Genomic DNA, 14,804 nt, shown 5'->3' with positions numbered 1-14,804 from the left:
CTCATCTATAATATTGGAACATAGGTAGTGAGTCAATATTTGTATAGACTGTTAAGAGGAAAGAATCTGTGTGCAGCCAGAATTGTCATGTCCATGTTAAAAATGCATTTTGGACAGAGAAGGTTTAAGAGAGTATGCAACCTGTGATATTTATCTGAGCAAACTACTCCAAAATATGATACTCATATCAGAGAAACAGAAAAGTAGATCAGAAAAGAAGCTGACAAAGAAAGAAAGGGTGTGGGTATTGGATCCAAATGAAAGATGATTTTTTTTAAAAATGCCAAATAAGAATCTCTGAAAAAAAAAGAAATAATTATGGTTCAAGAAACTAGAAGTAAATGTGTAAACAATCTCAGCAAATGCAGGATTTAGGAAGGGGCATGATACCCATGGAGCATGGGGTGACAGAAGTATGCTATGAAATTTGTGGACAGGTGGGGGTGTGAGGGATGGGTGAGCAAGCAGATTATGTGGGAGAACGAGAAGCTTACAATTATTTCATTTTGATGTGATAATAAAAAAGGATAGATTGATTTCTGGCAGTTGAGAATTGAGCTGTGGGATTAGAAAAGCAGAGTAGAATGTCCAAACTAACAAGGAGAGAAAGAAATCAGCAACAGTTTGACCAAGTCAGAAAAGACAAGAAAAAGTTATAAGATGAAATAGCAATGACTTACAAAAAAACTGGAAAGAAGATCAAGTCTAATTTTGATACATTAAATGTGTAGAGGTTGAATTTTCCTATCAAAAGTCATAGAAAATCCAATTATGCTTAAACACAAACACAAATAGTATATTGATTATAAGAAACACATACAAGGTGGCCCCAAAAGGTGGCTGAGAACTGTCTCTATGAAGCAACTAAAAGTGACATCTAAGGTATTAAAACATTGTAAATGCTTAGAAGAACATGCAAAAGATTAAGGAATATTCTCAAGGCCAAAAACTTTTGTGTGATTGGAGTGTGGAACATGAGATGGACACTAATGCCAGTGGCTGCCCTCTAGGGATATGCCCTTTGCATATCCTTGTCACCAAAGGATATTGCCATTTTAAGAGCTATAACCAGCATAGAAGAAGAGGCTGTGAGCATGAGGTGCCAGAACAGAGACCCCCGCATAACAAAGGACACATGAGGTCTGTGCTTCAATGATAAAAGGAAAAAGTCCATCCTCAAAAGGATGTGCAGAGGAAAACTTCAATCTTGACATTGACTCCAGATGGATGGAAAAAGAGTAAGCTTTACTGTAAATGTGTCAGCACAAGCCTGCCCTCACATGGGGTTGGAGTTCCCATGGGTTGTACCTACTTTCAAAGAGGAGATCATTCTTATTTTATTTAAGAAATTATTGATCATGCAAAATATGGAAAACTCCACAGAAAATTTGATAAAGCTACTGTAAACCTAGCCAAATTCTGATAATGGTAGTGCAGGTAAAGTTATAGATGAATTTCATATATGACAATAGCTATAAATATTATAAATAAAATGTTAATCAATAAAATCCAGCAGGTTAGCATTACCGTCTACGATTTATTCGAGGAATACATAAATGGTCAACATCAAGGACTTGTGTGGTACATCCCATTGCCTCAAGGAATTAAAAGCTAAAATCCTGTGAGTGGAATAGGAAGTGAATGGAAGTCCTTAAACATGGTAGCAATTAATTACCAAAACCCACTGAAACCATTATATGTGAATGCTGGAAAATTTTCTTTGAAAATAGGAGCACATTATGGATTCTTTTTGCCACTTCATTGGGTAGTAGCTGAATGAATTAACACAAACTTCAAAATAAGTTTTGAAAAAAATCTTATCTTCATTTGCAGATATAGAAAATCACTATAGATAAATCAATATCTTTTTTCTCCACTGGAACTAACTAGGTGGAAGTTGTAAAAAACAAAGTAAAGAAGATTAAAAAATGCATTTGAATTTGTTATTGCAATATTCATAAAAATAAATTTCACAAGCAACCAACAACTTCTTTGTGGGAGAAATTTTTTATTAAAGAACATAGTGCAAATAAATAGAAAGTGTGTTCTTGGATATGAAGACTCGATAGTAATCCTTCTAAAGTTCAATTTTGTTTTAAAAGGTAAAGAAAAAACGTAAAACGGTAAAAATAGATATATATGTGACCATATACAATCTAGAGTGCTTGTAGAGCTAATGCCACCAAAGTTAAAAATCAGACTAATGACTAGAGAAAAAATATTTGCATTTCATATAATGGACAAAGATTAATGTCCTTAATATCAACAACTCCAAAAACTGATTAGAAAGACAAAACACCACCAGAGAAAACTGGCAAGGTTATGAACAGTAAAATTGTTTTAAAAAGAAAAAATCCAAATGATCAATACATATATGAACAGATAAGCAAAGATTTGATTAAGTTTGATTACATCTGGGGATCCTTCAGATTTAGGACAGGAAATCCTTTCCTACCTTGCTGGAAGCCAAAAGACTTACTATAACATTTTGAAAATAATCCCTTAATATTTTCTAAAATATCAAACATGCAAACTCATCCTTTGCCCCAGCAATGCCAGCTTTGAGAATCTATTCATAGACATAAAAACCCAATAAAATACTGGTATTGCTTAAGGATAGTGCAGTCTTGTTTTAGAATTAGCAAAATGCTTAACCTTTTTTCCTAGTTCCTTATTAAAGAAGCACCACCCTTCAACAAATCAGTAAGGAAAATGCTGAATTAAATAAACACTGAAGACTTCTGGGTTAGATGGCACAGTAGGAGGACCCTAAGCTCACCTGATCCCACGGATACAAGTAGGTAAAACACACATCAGTGTAAATAATCCAGAAAGCAACCTGAGGACTGGCAGAACAGAGTCCCCACAGTTAAATGTAGAGAAGAGGGTAGGAAGGGCAGAGACATGGTCAAGAGCTATATGACCTTGAGGACTGTCCACGGAGAGGAGGGATGCCTGGGCATGGAAAGCAAAGAGTAACAGATCCACACACCAGGCAGCCCAAGTACAGGGAGCCTGCATAGGGAAGAGGAAGTAATTTGACTTTGGAAAAGCAGAGGGACCTAATTTCAGGAATTCTTAAAATCAGTGGGGCATAACACTTGAAACTTTAAAAGTCAGCAGACCCTGCTCTGGGAGGGCCTGAAAGGCAATAGGAAAATGTCTCCCTGGCCCTTAAAAAGACAACACAACAAACAGCCCCAGGGAGATACAGCATAGAAACAACAGTCTGAAAAACACCTGGGATTTATGGGAGGGACATTTGTTTACTAATCTCAGAGCATGTGTTAGAGGAGCTGGGGTCTTTAGGAGACCTCCATGCTTCTTCTGCAGACCTGCCCCCTTCAATACACTCTTGGCTGGAACCCAGCCAAAGCAGTGCCACAAACCTGGCAGTATGTAAACATACCCAAGAGGGGCCAGCACCACCCTAAAGTGACTCTTAACCCTGGGAGAGAGGAAGATAACTACACACACCAGTCTTACTGTGGCACCAGCACTGGGTTGGGGGCAGACATCTTCTCTGACTCCTGGTCCTACCCATCAATGAAAACTTTTCAGGGGACAACACATGGGAAGCACCCTACAGTTTGGTTTTACTGCATCTCTGGCAAAACCTGGTCTGACTCAACTCAAGTCCAAAGCAGTCCCAGTCTAGCCCACTAACAACACAGGGACACAGCCCTGCCCAAAACAGGCAAAGAGAACAATTGGAGATGACTAGACTGAAGGCAGAAAGGGCTCAGCCATAACACTAGGGCACACAGAACATAATAGGAGATACCCTTTGAGCACCAAGTTCTGGTGAGTAGAGGACATTGCACTACAGGAACTCTTCTTCATCAGGCCACTACTTCCAAGAGAGATGTAGCCGACTTTCCTAACACATAGATGTAGACCCAGAGAGTTAAACAAAATGAGAATACAGAGGACTATTTCACAAGTGAGAGAACAGGACAAAATTATAGCAAGAGAGTTAAATGAAATAGAAGTAATATGCCTAATAAAGAATTTAAGGTCATAAAGATACTGGAATTGAGAAAAGTGTGGAGGACCTCGGTGAGGAGGTCCTAAACAAAGAGAAAGAAAACATAAAAAGAACCAATCAGAGATGAAGAACTCAATAACTAAAGTTAAAAATACACTAGATGGAATAAATAGACTAGAAGAAGCAGAAGAATGGATCAGCGACCTGAAAAACAGGAATGTAAAGCAATCAAGCTGAACAAGAGAGAGAAAAAATAATAATAAATTAGATTCAGGGAACTCAGTGACACCATCAAGCATAATGGCATTTGCGTTATGGGGATCCCAGAAGAAGAGAGAGAGAGGGGCACCTGGGTGGCTCAGTCGGTTTAGAGTCCAACTTCAGCTCAGGCAATGATCTCATTAGTTTGTGAGTTCGAGCTCTGCATCAGGCTCTGTGCTGGCAACTCAGGGCCTGGAGCCTTCTTCTGATTCTGTGTCTCCCTCTTTCTGCTCCTCCCCCATTTATGCTCTGTCTCTCTCTCTTAAAAGCAAATAAACATTTTTAAAAATTTTAAAAAATTAGGAGAGAGAAAGAGGGGCAGAAAATTTACTTTAAGAAAAAATAGCTGAAAATTTGGAGGAGGAAACAAATTCAGATCCAGAAGGTAGAGAGCCCTAAACAAAATCAACCAAGGAGGTCCACACCAAGACACATAATAATTAAAATGGCAGAAAGTGGTGACAAATTAAGAATTCTATAAAATCAGTAAAAGAAAACCATTACACACAAGGGAAACCACATAAGGATATCAGATGATTATTCAGCAAAAACTTTTCAGGCCAGAAGGGAGTGTCCTAATATATTTAAAGTGCTGAAAGAAAAAAACCTGTAGCCAAGAATACTATATCCAATAAGCCTATCATTCAGAATAGAAGGAAAGAGAGTTTCCCAAGCAAACAAAAGTTAAAGGAATTCATGATCACTAAACCAGCTCTACAAGAAATGTTAAAAAGGATTCTTTGAGTGGAAAATAAGACCCTATTAACAGTAAAAAAAAAAAAAAAAAAGAAGCAGAGAAAACAAAAGCAGTAAAATTAAGTATATCTATACAAATCAGTCAAAGGATTCATAAAATAAAAGGATGTTAAGTGTGACACCATATACCTAAAAATGTGGAAGGGATCAGAGTAAAGAATGGGTTCGAACTTAAGCAACCATCAACTTAATATAGACTGCTATATGCATAAGATGTTAGGTACAAACCTAATGGAAAACAAAAACAAAAACCAGTAATAGCTATGCAAAAAAATAAAGAGAAGGGACTCCACATATGTCAGTAAAGAAAGCCAGCCAACTGTGAGAGAAGATAGCAAGAGAAGAAAGGAACAGAGAATAACTACAAAAACAACCATAAAACAAGTCACAAAATGGCAGTAAGTACATACCTATCAATAATTACTTTGAATATAAATGGACTAAATATTCCAATCAAAAGACATAGGGTGACAAAATGGATAAAAAGCAAGACGCATCTGTATGTTGCCTATAAGAGACTCATTTCAGACTTAAGACATATGGACATTGAAAGTAAAGGGATGGAAAAGCATTTATCATGCAAGTAGAAGTTAAAAGAAAGCTAGGGTAGCAGTACTTATATCAGACAAAATAGACTTTCAAACAAAGACTATAACAAGAGACAAAGAAGGACACTATAGAATCATAAAGGGAATGATCCAAGAAGATACAAAAATTATAGATATTTATGCATCCAGCATGGGAGCTATCCAATTTTCCTAACACAATTGAGATTGTTGAAAAAAGACTATCTTTTTCCCACTGCGTATTCTTATCTCTTTTGTCACAGACTAATTGACGAGGTAATCATGGGTTTATTCCTGGGCTCTCTGTTCTGCTGATCTATGTGTTTGTTTTTGTGCCAAAATGATACTGTCTTGATTACTACCACTTTCTAGTATATCTTATAATCTGGGATTGTGATACCTGCCATTTTCTTATTTTTCAAAATTGCTTTGGCCATTCAGGATCTTTGGTGGTTCTGTAAAAATTTTAAGATTGTTTGTTCTAGTTCTTATTACTTCTTCCTTACCAATTTGGATGCCTTTTATTTCTGTTTCTTGTCTGATTGCTGTGGCTTGAACTTCCAGTACTATGTTGAATAAAACTGGTGAGAGCAGACATCCTTGTTTTCTTCCTGATGTTAGGAGGAGATTTCTTACTTTTCAACTTTGAGTATGATGTTAGCTGCAAGTTTTTCATATGTGACCTTTATCATGTAATATGAGTGAGAAAAAAAATCCCTTCTGATACTTTGTGTTGGCCTAGAGCTCTCCACTATTCCTATTTTCCAATAAATCATATGGTGTCTTCTCAGAGGGATATGTTTGACTAACTCCAATACCCACTCTTGTGCTCTTTAATTATAAGTTAATTTTATATTACACACTTTAATTCCAGCTGCAAACATTTTTTTATAAAATGAGAATTCTTACCCATAGGACAAGGAAAAATTACATGCTGTGTTTATGAGTGTATTTTATAATGTTGGTATTAGTAACAGCAAATTCATAATATGAATATGAATAGCAAATTCATAAAATTAATGTGATAGATTAAATGGTTGTACTATTTAGTAATATAGTAATATTCATTGTTAACTTTCTTTTTTTTAATTTTTTTTTTAACATTTATTCATTTTTGAGAGAGAGAGAGAGAGAGGGAGCAGGGAAAGAGCAGAGAGAGAGGAAGACACACAATCTGAAGACAGGCTCCGGGCTCTGAGCTGTCAGCACAGAACCCGATGCGGGGCTCAAACTCACTGACCGTGAGATAATGACCTGAGCCGAAGTCGGACGCTTAACCGACTCAGCCACCCAGGCGCCCCCATTGTTAACTTTCTTAATTAATAATGTAGGCATAAATCATATTAATGTATTAATTTATGTGTGCATATACACACACATAATGCTTGATATAGAATCCAAATTTCTTTGCTTGTTTATGTGGCCCAAAACATAAACGAGAGCTACACTGTTGTATTTTAGCTTTATGATGCTTAATAAAATGCAAGTCATTTTACAATATGCCATATGCATTATAGAAACTATCTTTGGAAAACACAAGTTATGGAAAAATGCAGCCTGTCTTTGTATACAGAATTCCACAAGTGGCAATAACTTTTAAATAATATCAAGTAGTGGATAATAAAGAAATAATACCACTTACAAACATTTAACATTTTAACACGTTTTACTGATTGCTTAAGAAGTTTTTTGGTCTTCTATGTTCCGGTTAGTGTTTTTCAAACCCATTTTTTTTAATAACATGTCATTCTAGATCGTTGTGGGCCTTTCATTTTATATAATAGCAGCTGAATTTACACACTAACAAATGTATGAAGCATTTTGAAATAAATTATAGTTTTATGTTCCAATTTCCCTGTCTCTTTGTTCCCCCAGGTGGCTTTTACAGTACTTTTTGATTTGGAAGCACTTCTGAAGATATGGTGTTTGGGATTTACTGGATATATTAGCTCATCTCTCCACAAATTTGAGCTACTACTAGTAATTGGAACTACTCTTCATGTATATCCAGACCTTTATCATTCTCAGTTCACATACTTTCAGGTAATGTGAATAATGTCTATTTGTCAGTAGAATTATTTTCTTTCCAGAGAAAATACCAGTTATGTTATAATAACTATACATTATTATATTAAATAGTTATATATAATATTTATATAATAAACATAGACTTGAGTGACCCAAGTCTTCAGTGCCAAAAATAGTGCATTCATTAATTATAACATTGTTTTCAAAACTTCTGAAAATTCACAGTGGAGATATTTTAGATGAAATTTTCTCCTTAGATGAAAAAAAAGTGCATTCCAACTTCACTGACTTTATTTACTGGAGATTCCAAAGCTGTTATTTTCAGAGCAATTTTAACTTCAGCTGCCAGATTGCAACCTGGAACTCTATACTTCTGATAACCTGGGGAAAGGACACAAAAATATAATTCACAAAAGTGGTAACAAATATTGTGTAAACACATGGGTTAAAAGCTGAGCCTCTAGTAATTACTGCCAAACATATTGAAATCACAAAGGATATATGGTTGAAGCTATCAGTACATCAACATCTTTGCGCATAAGTCCTTTGTCATTTGTCGGGTTATATCCTTAGGCTTGGTTATAATAAGTGAGATGAGTAGAGCAAGAGATATGTACATGCTTAAAACTCTTCATACAAAATGTACTTCCCAATCATGCCATTATATGTTCGTGAGCACTGCTGTCTAGATTCACAAAATCAACATGAGTATTTAATATCTACATCTGAGAATTATTATATATAATTATAGGTAATATGCTTGATAATCAAAACAACAAAATATCTTTTGCGGACCTATTAAGTCAACCAAATTAAGAAAAATATTGGTCTCTATTTCAGCAAGGATACATATACAAAATATATTCAGGGCTTTAAAATTCCTATAGTTTCTCACCAATAACTTTTTAGTGAAAAGCTAGAAATAGATTAAACTTTGAATACGAAGATATTTATTTGAGAATTGTTTATGAGAGAAAAAATGAAAACTTTTAATATGGTAAACATTTGAGGAATAGCTTAGCAAGTCATATGCGAATTTGACCACAAAAATAATGACATTGATGAATTTGTAATTACTTAGAGACATGATTAAAATAATAACATGATTATGTTTTATTTAAATGTAAAACAGTATAAAATTATATAACATATATAGGTTATATGTCTGTATAACTATAGCTATATATTTGTATGTTAAATGCCTATAAATGAAAAAATGACAGGAAAGAAATAAACCAAATTATTACAGATTATTAATAGTCATTATCTCTAGGTTTTTTCCTATTAGTCTGTTTTTCACAAAATATCTAAAATTAGTGTGCACGGTTCTAATCATTTTACGTATATATATAGACACAGTCACAAAATATGCAACTCAGTGAGTTTGCAACTTTTTTTCTTTTAGTTTATTTTCTGAGAGAGAGAGAGAGAGAGCAGGGGAGGGGCAGAGAGAGAGAGAGAGAAAAAGAGAGAATCCTAAACTGGCTCCACACTGTCAGCACAGAGCCCAATGTTGGCCTCGAACTCACAAACTGTGAGATCATGATCTGAGCTGAAAGCAAGAACCAGATGGTTAACCCACTGAGCCACCCAGGAGCCCCAAGTTCGCAACTTTAATGTTATCTTTGATTCTGGATTATAATCGACAATAGTTTCATTTATGTTAATGGTTAAGTGATTTTCGTTTGTATCTTTCTCTATATGACCATGTTTATATTTTCCTAATGAAATAATTAAACATTGCCTTGGTTGTTTTGTGGCTAAAATATACATCTCTGGGGAAGCTTAAGTGTCACAAGGATTTTTGCACATTCACATATAAGATCCGACTGTCCTGAGCAGATTGGCTCCTCGTGGATCCACTTTGATCTTCCTTGTGCATCCTCACATTTTTCTCATCTGACTTGGCCTTTCCTCCGCATGTTGGCAGCCTGGCTTCCCTTAGTGAATTTCACATTTTCATATTTAAGTGAAGTCAACAGTTTAGTACAAAATGACTCCCTTTATAACATCAGCTATCTCTGAGAGCAATCATTGTGTTCTTCATCTATTTATTCAAGTGATATTTACTGAGCACCTACTACGTGCCGGGCACTGTGCTGAGTGCCTCGTGCTATCGGTTAGTCACCACGACCCTGTGAGACAGAGAGTATACATGCAAACCGAAGTCCCAAGACATTTGATAACTTGCCCACGACCACATAACTAACAAATGATGGAAACTCAGTCCTAGGAAATTTAATTTCATAGTTCAGATTCTTAGCCAGACGATTTCTAAAGTATCTCACTTGTAATTAGCAGAGTGATCGTGAGGAGACGGGCTTAGAAATGGGACCAGGAAAACGTGCTTTGGAAACAACCAAAAAATGTTTTGCGGTGTTTATCTTTGAGAGTACGGTTTACTATATTTCATATCTGTGGAAACACCAAATCAAAAGGCTTTATTGGATGAACAGAGCGAAAAGCATATTTATCCCCCAAAAGATGAAAAGGCATAACTAGAGTCACTGATAAGGACTTTGCCTTTCAAGGATGCAGGCTTCCCCTTTGAAAATGCTGATCAAATCGGCCATGTAGGAATCATGTCAGGTTCTGCTACTTCCAACTAATGAAATATTCATTTATCAAAATTGCACAGATGTGCATAGGCTGTTTTATTAGAATTTGGGATAGGACTCAAAATTACTTAGAGAATCTTTTAATTATGATTTTTTTTTAATTTTTTTTTTATTTTTTTAAGGTTTTTTTTTTTTTTTTTCTAGAGAGAGAGAGAGCGTGAGCAGGGGAGGGTCAGAGAGAGAGGGAGTCACAGACTGAAACAGGCTCCAGGCTCTGAGCTGGCAGTCAGCACAGAGCCCGACGCGGGGCTCGAACCCACGAACCACGAGATCATGACCTAAGCGAAAGTCGGACGCTTAACTGACTAAGCCACCCAGGCGCCCCTTAATTATGATTTTAATACAAGTAGAGAAAAGATGCTGTATTGAAAGCGGAGCTACAAGCCAGTTAAATTGTGTCTGTAAACTTGCCTGGCCTCAGCTATTAACAGTTAGATACTGAATCACTTATATCTGAGAATAACAAACTGACAAGAATGTGAAATCTTTCCACATTATTATTCTGCATATTAATATGAATGTTAATATTTTAATAGCTCTTACGGTAAAGCTATTTGCTTGTTATTTGGAAAGATGACCAGAGTGTAATATGTTCTCTGATTTGGGAATATATGTAAATTCTAACAGAAAGCTGGTAGCTTAACCATGTATATAGCATAATGGAGCATAATGCTTACTTAGAACAACATGATTTTTCACATAAATTTTCTTTTTCTAAGTAATGCCAATTGGGGTGACAAACGGCACACCTCTTACAGTCCAACAGAGTTCTGAGGATGCCTCAGGTCACTGTGAATACTCCCTCCAGGCCTGGATCTTGGGCATCACAGAGTCCCTTCTGGTCCTCATGGGCCAAGAGTAGGGGAGAAATGATTTGCCAAGGGGAAGTCAGGAAGAGTGGGAAGCTAGGGATGCTGGAAAAAATCCAAACATATGTTGTTTTATAAGTGTAAAAATTAAATCTAGGTTTAAAAAGTTTTTTTAATGTTTATTTTTTGAGAGAGAGAGAAAGAGAGAGCATGAGCAGGGAAGGAGCAGAGAGAGAGCGAGATATAGTATCCGAAGCAGGCTCCACGCTCTGAGCTGTCAGCACAGAGCCTAACACGGGGCTCGAACCCACGAACCGTGAGATCATGACCTGAGCCGAAGTCGGATGCTGAATCGACTGAGCCACCGAGGCGTCCCTAAAATCTAGGTTTTAAAAGCATTTCCTGCTCTTACTCTATTAAAAATAAACTATTCATTTTCTTCTCCTAAGAAGGCTTCACAGTCACCTTGAGCTCTTATCGAACCATCTTGGACAGCCTTTCTACCCACCACAGTTTATTTGTGCCAAAACCACAGTTTTCCTGTTTCCTATTTCCTGTCTCTCAATCTGAGATCTGTCTTAACAGTCAGTGGCAGGCCATTCTTTAATTGGAAGCACTTTGTATTTCTCAGAGGCACATAATAAAATGTTGACATCTTAGACTTAATGAAAAAAATGCTACTTTTCCATGTTTTATATTTCAACTTTGAATTACATACTGAATTACACTTTTAATCTTATAAATGTGCCTTTAAGAGCTATGCCTTTATATTATGCTCCCTCTGTAATTTATAGACATTGACTCTAACTTGTCCAACACAATGTTTGGCACATAATAATTAATCAGTATTTGTTAAAGTGAAGAGCAAGTGAATTTATTAATTAATAAGCGAGGGAGAGTTACATTTATACACACGCAAAACATCTAAATATGTGTGTATTTCAATATAACAAAGATCTAAAAATTCAAGTCTTACATAAGACAGAAGTTTGTTTCTCTTCAGTAGTGGGTGGGCGTCCAGGGAAAGTAGGGGGCTCTGCTCCACACAGTCACGCAGGAAGCCAGCCTTTTGGGGTGGATTGAATCTGTCAGCTTCTGTACAGGGCTTCCATTTCTGGTCCAAAGGAACTACTCCATTTGTCTCGATTTCCCTGCCAGAGGAAGGCATAAAGAGTATCCAGGGCAAGTTTATTTAATTTAATATGCCTGAAGTTGCAAAACGTTACTTCCTTTCATGTTCCTTAAATCTGAGCCTCGTCCACTGACCACACCAAGCTATAAATGGGGCTGGAACATGTTCTATAGTCCTGGCTAGCCACTTGGTAGGCTAAAACTCTGATAGTTCTATTATTTAAAGAGAGGATAGAATGGATATTAGAGTATCGCTCCCAGGCATAAGTAAAGACTCTTTGATAGTAGATTCTTAAAAAAAGGTCTATATGTACAATAGTACATAGGAAGTTTTGCTTTATGAGACATTATAGCTAATATGGAAGTAAGCTTTTTCTTCTACATTTGAACGCTTTTTCTTCTACATTTGAACATTAGAAAAATATCAATTTTATTTCAACAATATGTATTAGTTAATAGCACCTTGAGAGATGCCTGGGTGACTCAGTTGATTAAGCGTCGGACTCTTAATCTCTGCTCAGGTCATGATTTCAGTTTGTGAGACTGAGCCCCACGTTGGGCTTTGCACTGACAACATGGAGCCTGCTTGGAATTCTCTCTCTCTGCCCCTTCCCCAGCTTGTGCGCGCACTCTCCCTCTTTCTCTAAAAAAAGAAGAAATTAATAGCACTACAAATGATCACATTATATGTAAAAAGATTTTTTTAAAAAATTTTAAAAATTAAAAAAAAATTTTTTTTAATTAAAAAAAAGTTTTTGTTACCACCATTTCCCTTCATTCATTCAGGATTTATTGAGTTCTGGCTAAAAGGCAGGAGGGCAGGCACTGAGCTACACTGAGATCTTAGTCATTGTGTTACTTTTTGTCTGTAGCTACTCACATAGAAAAGTGTGATTTTATGAAGTGCTGCGAAAAATGAGGTTTTCGTGTGAACTTGTTTAAGATTCAGTGTAAGAAATGGTCAAGTACGTATGTTTTTCCCTCCCACAACAGGTTCTTCGGGTGGTTCGACTTATTAAGATTTCACCTGCATTAGAAGACTTTGTGTACAAGATATTTGGCCCTGGAAAAAAACTTGGGAGCTTGGTTGTATTTACTGCCAGCCTCTTGATTGTTATGTCAGCAATTAGTCTGCAGATGTTCTGCTTTGTCGAAGAACTGGACAGGTTTACAACGTTTCCAAGGGTAAGAATAAAAACTGCAGGCAATGTAATTCACCATTCCTATTTTAGTAATAATGGTTAACATCAAAATAACTTCCCTTTAACAGTGGATCAAAAATACTGTCATATTTTTGGTAACTTGGAATAATTCAGTTTTAATATTTAAAATGGTCTCTTTTGCAGGGTGCAGGCATTTGAGCCCATTTTCAACACTGTTAGATTATACATCAATTGTAAAATTCTGGAAATCGCCTAATAAAATAAGGTGCTAAAACCAGTCCAGATGAAGGCTAGGGTTCTTAGCACCTACAGCTGAAAATATAGCAGAATATTTTTTAAGTTTATTTATTTATTTTGAGAGAGACAGAGAGCACAAGTAGGGGTGCAGAGAGAAAAGAAGAAAGAGAAAATCCCAAGCAGGCTCCACACTGTCATCGTAGAGCCTGACAGTGTGGGTTTGAACTCACCGAATTGTGAGATCATTACCTGAGCCGAAACCAAGAGTCAGACACTTAACTGACTGAGCCATCCAGGCGCCCCTGGCAGAATCTTAAAATAAAGTTTGTGTTTTGTGTCTGTGAAAGTTAACATTTCAAAATCTGTTTTACAGCTTATATATTATTTTTTTATTTTTTTTAACGGTCATTATTTTTGAAAGAGAGAGTGAGAGCAGGGGAGGGGCAGAGAGAGAGGGAGACACAGAATCTGAAGCAGGCTCCAGGCTCTGAGATGTCAGCACAGAACCCCAAGGGGAGTTCGAACTCACCAACTGTGAGGTCAAGACCTGAGCCAAAATCGGACACTTAACTGACTGAGCCACCCAGACGCCCCTACAGTTCATATATTTTGATGTCAAGCATAATCTAGAAGGAGGTTTTTGATTTCCAGTGTAAGAAATTCGTAAATTCTTTCAATTTGAAATGTCTTTGGAAGATTCTCTAGTTCATGCCTCTGCGTTATCATTAGAATTCACTTAGGCTAAAAAAGGAAGCTAAAAATCAATCAATTCATAAACATAATTCATAGAGAAAATATAACCCCTAATCAAGTATTCCGAAATTTAACTCCATTTGGATTTAGAGACCTGAAAAACCATAATGATCAAGACAAAAAAAATATGTGTTTTTTTCACCATAAGCTGAAATACCCTATTTTATGGGAAGAATAATCTTGCGGTAACAACAGCACATAATTCATTTTTTAAAAATAAGCTTTCGGGGGGCATCTGGATGGCTTAGTCAGTTGAATGTCCTACTTCAGCTCAGGTCATCATCTCATGGTTGTGAATTCGAGCCCCCATTGGGCTCACTACTGTCAACACAGAGCCCACGTTAGATCCTCTGTTCCCCTGTCTCTCTGCCCCTCCTCTGCTTGTGCTCATTCCCCCCAAAAATAAATAAGCATTAAAAAAAACAAGCTTTGAAGGCAAAGGTATCTGTACTCAAAATGGTAGACTGATACAGGCTGCTTACATCTATTATGCA

General features: G+C 36.4%; 1 protein-coding gene across 1 annotated transcript in view; it reads left to right on the top strand.

Annotated features, from left to right (window-relative positions):
* Positions 1-14,804, top strand: part of NALCN (sodium leak channel, non-selective) — a 293,487-nt gene that overhangs the window by 121,284 nt on the left and 157,399 nt on the right. The window contains exons 11-12 of the mRNA XM_077753896.1: positions 7,447-7,614; positions 13,151-13,342. Coding sequence (XP_077610022.1) covers positions 7,447-7,614; positions 13,151-13,342 — 360 coding nt within the window. The remainder of the gene's footprint in view (positions 1-7,446; positions 7,615-13,150; positions 13,343-14,804) is intronic.

Source organism: Crocuta crocuta, unplaced genomic scaffold (genome assembly GCF_008692635.1).
Source record: "Crocuta crocuta isolate KB4526 unplaced genomic scaffold, BGI_CrCroc_1.0 scaffold31, whole genome shotgun sequence".
Classification (NCBI taxonomy): Eukaryota; Metazoa; Chordata; class Mammalia; order Carnivora; family Hyaenidae; genus Crocuta; species Crocuta crocuta.
The sequence above is the reverse complement of the archived record's forward strand: the minus strand, read 5'-3'. Positions and strand labels throughout refer to the sequence as shown.